Source organism: Ursus maritimus (assembly GCF_017311325.1).
Source record: "Ursus maritimus isolate PB19 chromosome X unlocalized genomic scaffold, ASM1731132v1 scaffold_X1, whole genome shotgun sequence".
NCBI lineage: Eukaryota > Metazoa > Chordata > Mammalia > Carnivora > Ursidae > Ursus > Ursus maritimus.
The window spans coordinates 68,401,954-68,407,953 of record NW_024423319.1 but is presented as its reverse complement, the minus strand read 5'-3'; the positions used below and the strand labels follow the sequence as shown (position 1 = coordinate 68,407,953).

General features: G+C 37.4%; 1 protein-coding gene across 6 annotated transcripts in view; it reads right to left on the bottom strand.

Moving 5' to 3' along the window:
• HEPH (hephaestin) overlaps positions 1-6,000 on the bottom strand; it is an 84,884-nt gene that overhangs the window by 37,580 nt on the left and 41,304 nt on the right. For all 6 annotated transcript variants that reach the window (XM_008710665.2, XM_040630667.1, XM_040630666.1 and 3 more), the window contains 2 exons: positions 2,904-3,117; positions 794-933 (listed from right to left, as the gene is read on the bottom strand). In XM_008710665.2, the coding sequence (XP_008708887.1) occupies positions 794-933; positions 2,904-3,117 (354 nt within the window). The remainder of the gene's footprint in view (positions 1-793; positions 934-2,903; positions 3,118-6,000) is intronic.

Here is a 6,000-nt window from a genome sequence, read left to right as displayed (position 1 = left end):
AAAAAAAAAAAAAAAAAAAAGGGCTCCCTGCAAGGGCCAATAAGTTTCTTCTTTGTGAGGACAAGAATGAGGAAACTCATTGGTCCCTACAAAAGTGAAGAAACTGCATCGATAATTAGACTGGGGTACAAGGGTAATACTGATCCCCTGTACAGTGTTTTTCTTACTCTTTGATGTTCTTAAGTTCCCCTGCCATTAGCATTTTTAAAAAATCTATCACTCATGCCCTCCTGGTGATGAGCATTGGGTGTATGCAACTAATGATATGCTGGCTAGTTGAACATAATAATAAAAAAATAAAAAAACATAATAATAAAAAATTAAAAATAAATAAATAAAATGTTGCAGAACTCATGAAAAAAAACTTATGGGATTTGGAGAACCACATATTAAATTTGTATGAATAGTTTGGGTTATGAGATGGGAAAGATGAATGCAATCTCCAACTGTGTTGATGATAAGGATGACAACGATGATGATGATGATGATGATGATAAAGCATCTAGAATAAAGGATAAAATTTCATGTTTTAAAAAAATTAAAAAATTAAAAAATCTGTCACTGTCAGAGACCCCTAGAGAGATTCCTCGAAAAATATAGCTCATGTTGCAGCAGAATTCATGAATCCCGCCACTTTGATTGCTTATTTTTATGGCTGATTTTTAAATTATGACTATAGTTCCATTATATCATAAGGAAAAACTAATAGAAAGAAATAAAGAGGCCTTCTTGATATGACATTACCTTCCTAGGAGCAGCATAAACCTCTAGACCCCAGGAGGAACTCACTTACCTAATATTCCCAAGTGTTCCTCTGGTCCAGTCCTTGGCTGAGGGATCTTGAATGTACCATCAGTGTATTCTCTGAATACAGCTTTCTTGTATCTGGAACCCAGGAGCCCATTCTGGTTGCTCAGGAAGATGTGACCATAACTAGAAGAATCCAAAGAGTGGTATCAGCACCTGGTCTTGACCTCTCATTTTCAAGTATGAGAAAGCTAACTCAGACCTAACATCATATCACAGACAGAAGAAAGAGAAGACGTATTCCTTCTAATGTCAGATTTCCCACCACATTGGCTGCATAACTGTAATAAAGATGCCAGATTTAAATATCCATTTATATTTCCTTGTTTATCATGATCCAGATTATAATTTGTAATATAATTATTGTGACAAGAACATGGGGAAAAGAATAAAAAACCCTGGGCTTTAGCTCTAGTCTTAGTGATGTCTCAGATGGAATTAGGTTGACAAAAGGACAAGGTACAGGGTGGAAGGAGAGCACAAACTGCTGCTGCTGATGGAGAGTAAGAAATGGGAAGAGGTAAGGAAGAAATGGAATTTTACAAATTCCCCCTTATGGGATGCTTTCCTGTTTACAAAGAACCTTATTATTTGTTTTATCATTTAACATTTCCAATAGGGTGATGAGGTAGGTGGAAGTAGAATCAGTGGTCCAGAAGTGACAGAACTTATCTTCATCGATACTGTGAGCCAGAAAGGAGCTAGCACTTGGATACAACTCTGTTGCTTCTTCCTTATTTCCTTCTAGTCAAGTTCTTTCAACTATACCACATCACTTTATTTATTTGTTTGTTTATATTTAAATTCAATTAGCCAACATATAGTACATCCTTAGTTTCAGATATAGAGTTCAATAATTCATCAAATTCCACATCACTTTAAAGATAAACAAACTAAGTCCCAGGGCAGAAAACTCACTTTCTCTAGGTTTCGGAAAAAGTTAGCAAGAAGACTTCAACATTCAACAACCAACATGAAAGACAAGAATTGCTAAAGAGTTGTGAGACCACCAAAAATAAATTGTAGTGGAAATTGCTAAACTGTACTTCAGTTTTCATTCTCCTCCCCTTTCTTTGTAGTAATAGAATCACCTAGGTATTAGCTGAGTACATGACCACTTAACCATGGATTATAGATTGTATTTTCCAGGCTTTATTTTTTAGTATAGTTGACATACAAAGTTACATTAGCTTCATGTATACAACTCAATGATTTGATAAATGTATACATTTGTGCTATGTTCACCACAAGTGTAGCTACCATCTGCCCCAATATATCTCTATTATAAAATCATTGACTACATTCCTTATGCTGTGCCTTTTATTCCATGACTTATTTATTGCATAACTGGAAGCTTGTATACTCCGCTTCACTTCATTCATTTTATCCAACCCTCCAACCTCTCCAAGTCCCAGACTTTCTTGCAGCTAGGTATGGCCACATTAATAAGTTCAGGATAATGGGTTATGAAAGAAAGTGATGTATACAACTTTTAGGTCATTACCTTACAGATACTGCTGCTTGCCCTGGGCTGCTTTCCCCTTTTGTGATTGCTGGGAATGACTACAACTAGCATACGCGTCTTAGTTTCAGAGATGAAAGAAAGTATTACGGGTGATTAGTTTACCTATTGGCCCTGGGCTGCTCATATTTATACTATTATTTGAGCAAGAAATAAAAATTCTAATTCACTCAAACTACTCTATGTTGGATTTTTCCTGCTATACAGCTTAGCCTGTACCTTAGTGACATTTTACCAAGTGACAGGTAAGCTTGGGGTGTTCAGTCCTTTGAGTAAGCCCTCTATAAAATTTAAATTCTCCTGTAGGTGCTACCGGCAACCAGAAGAAAAGAGGCAAAGATTAAGAGCACGAAGGTGTGGGTAAGGTCTTTTACTTCAGACCCACAGTATAGCAATATAGAAGAATCAGTGAGTTCCAGCTTATCTGCATTCTAGCACCTGTTCCAGATGTGCTGGTATCTTATTAGGTTACTTTGGATAAGTGTCTCCTTTTCTCAGTATTTCAGTATCTTCCTCATCTGTAAAATGGTACGGAGTTTCTGAAAGTGTGATCTCTTATTTTCTGAAGACTTACCTGTCCTTCTCAGACTGGTTGTGCCATTCCAGTTCCCAGCTCCTGTCAGGGCAATAGTCCCACTCCACCTCTTCTGCCATGATGTAGTAGATTCTTGAAGCTTGGTATCGTTGGTGGTCATTAGCTTGGCGGCCAGGACACTGGGAGACATTATAGACTGCTTTCATCCCTGATTCTCTGTGGCTGCCTGCCTGGCAGTAAATCTCAAACATCCCTAAGGAAGGAACAAAGAGCAAAACCTGAATCTGAATATCCCTGTGTAGCACCTAGGGGATTTCATGTCTCTTTCTAGGCATACTGTAGAGAGTGGGTAGTTTCAGAAAAGGTTCTTCTATGCATTGGATAAAAGATTATTATAAGTTTATTGAGAGCAGTGAGCACAGTGGTTAATAGCTCTGGCTCCAAAGCTACCTTGTTTAGGTTTAAAACTACACTCTGCCACCAAGATGGTCAACTCCTCCCTGTTAACCCAGGGCTTTCCCAGTTTTATCACTGGAAGTCCCATATCCCTCATGAAACTGCTCAGGTCTGAGCAAACTGGGATAGTTGATCACCCTACCTGACACTTGTTAGCTATATGACCTTGAAGTAATTTTTAAGCCTCTGTATGTTTCAGTTCCTTTATGGTACAATGAATCATTTTACTTACTTCACTGGATTGTTTTAGAATTAGACACAATAATATGTACACATTGCTTAGCATAGTAAATTTTAATAAAGTTATAAATAAGTAAATAAAGTTGTAATAATTATTATTCCAAAAAAATGCATTGACCAGTTTTCCCTCTTTTTTACCAAGTACCAAAGAAATAAGGGTGTGGTTAAATAAATTTAAAAAAAAAGAAAAACAAAACAAAACAAAAACAAAAACAAAAACCTTTCTTTTTTTCTTTTTTCTTTTTTTTATTATATTATGTTAGTCACCATACAGTACATCACTGGTTTCTGATGTAAAATTCGATGATTCATTAGTTGCGTATAACACCCAGTGCACCAGGCAATACGTACCCTCCTTACTACCCATCATCATAGTCCATAGTCTCTCATGCTTCATTCCCCCTTCTGATTACCCCCCTTTCTTTATCCCTTTCTTCCCCTACCAATCTTCCTAGTTCTTATGTTCCATAGATGAGAGAAATCATATGATAATTGTCTTTCTCTGCTTGACTTATTTCACTTAGCATTATCTCCTACAGTGCCGTCCATGTTGCAGCAAATGTTGAGAAATCGTTCTTTTTGATAGCTGAGTAATATTCCATTGTATAAATGGACCATATCTTCTTTATCCAGTCATCTGTTGAACGGCATCTCAGCTGCTTCCACGATTTAGCTATTGTGGACAATGCTGCTATGAACATTGGGGTGCATATGGCCCTTCTCTTCACTACGTCTGTATCATTGGGGTAAATACCTAGTAGTGCAATAGCTGGATCATAGGGTAGCTCAATTTTTACCTTTTTAAGGGACCTCCACACTGTTTTCCAGAGTGGCTGTACCAACTTGCATTCCAACCAACAATGTAGGAGGGATCCCCTTTCTCCACATCTTCTCCAACAATTGTTGTTTCTTGCCTTGTCCATTTTTGCCATTCTAACTGGCATAAGGTGGTATCTTAGTGTGGTTTTGATTTGAATTTCCCTGATGGCTAATGATTTTGAACATTTTTTCATGTGTCTGTTAGCCATTTGTATGTCCTCATTGGAAAAGTGTCTGTTCATATCTTCTGCCCATTTTGTGATTTGTTTCTTTGTTTCTCACGTATTGAGTTTGAGAAGTTCTTTGTAGATCTTGGATACCAGTCTTTTATTTGTAGCATCATTTGCAAATATATTCTCCCATTCCATGGGCTGCCTCTTAGTTTTTTTTTGACTGTTTCCTTGGCTGTGCAGAAGGTTTTTATCTTGAAGTCCCACAAGTTCATTTTCTCTTTTGTTTCTCTTGCCTTTGGAGATGTGTCATGAAAAGGTTGCTTTGGCCGATGTCATAGAGGTTGCTGCCTATGTTGTCCTCTAGGATTTTGATCGATTCCTGTCTCACATCGAGGTCTTTCATCCATTTGGAGTTTTTCTTTGTGTATGGTTGAGAAAGTGGTCAAGTTTCATTCTTTTGCATGTAGCTGTCCAATTTTCCCAGCACCATTTATTGAAGAGACTGTCTTTTTTCCACTGGATGTTTTTTCCTGCTTTATCAAGGATTAGTTGCCCAAAGAGCCAAGGGTCCACTTCTGGGTTCTCTATTCTGTTCCATTGGTCTATGTGTCTGTTTTTGTGCCAGTGCCATGCTGTCTTTGTGATCACAACTTTGTAGTAGAGCTCGAAATCCGGCATTGTGCTGCCCCCAGCTTTGTTTTTCCTTTTCAACAGTTCCTTGGCAATTCGGGGCCTTTTCTGGTTCCATACAAATTTAAGGACTGTTTGTTCCAGTTCTTTGAAAAAGGTCATAGGTATTTTGATCAGGATAGCATTGAAAGTGTAGATTGCTCTGGGTAGCATGGACATTTTAACTATGTTAATTCTTCTGATCCATGAGCATGGAATATTTTTCCATCTTTTTGTGTCTTCCTCAATGTCTTTCAAGAGTGATATCTAGTTTGTAGAATATAGATCCTTTACATCTCTGGTTAAGTTAATTCCAAGGTAACGTACGATTTTTGGTGCTATTGTAAATGGGATGGATTCCCTCATGTCTCTTTCTTCAGTCTCATTATTCGTGTATAGAAATGCAACTGATTTTTTTAATGTTTTTTTATTATATTATGTTAGTCATCATACAGTACGTCCCCGGTTTCTGATGTAAAGTTCGATGATTCATTAGTTGCGAAATACAGCTGATATCTGATCATTGATTTTGTATCCTGCCACATTACTGAATTGCTCTATCACTTCTAATAGTTTGGGAGTGGATTCTTTTGGGTTTTCCATATAGAGTATCATGTCATCTGTGAAGAGAGACATTTTGACTTCTTCTTTGCTGATTTGGATACCTTTTATCCCTTTTTGTTGTCTGATTGCTGTTGCAAGGACTTCTAGTACTATGTTGAATAATAGTGGTGAGAGTGGGCATCCTTGTCGTGTTCCTGATCTTAAGGGAAAGGCTT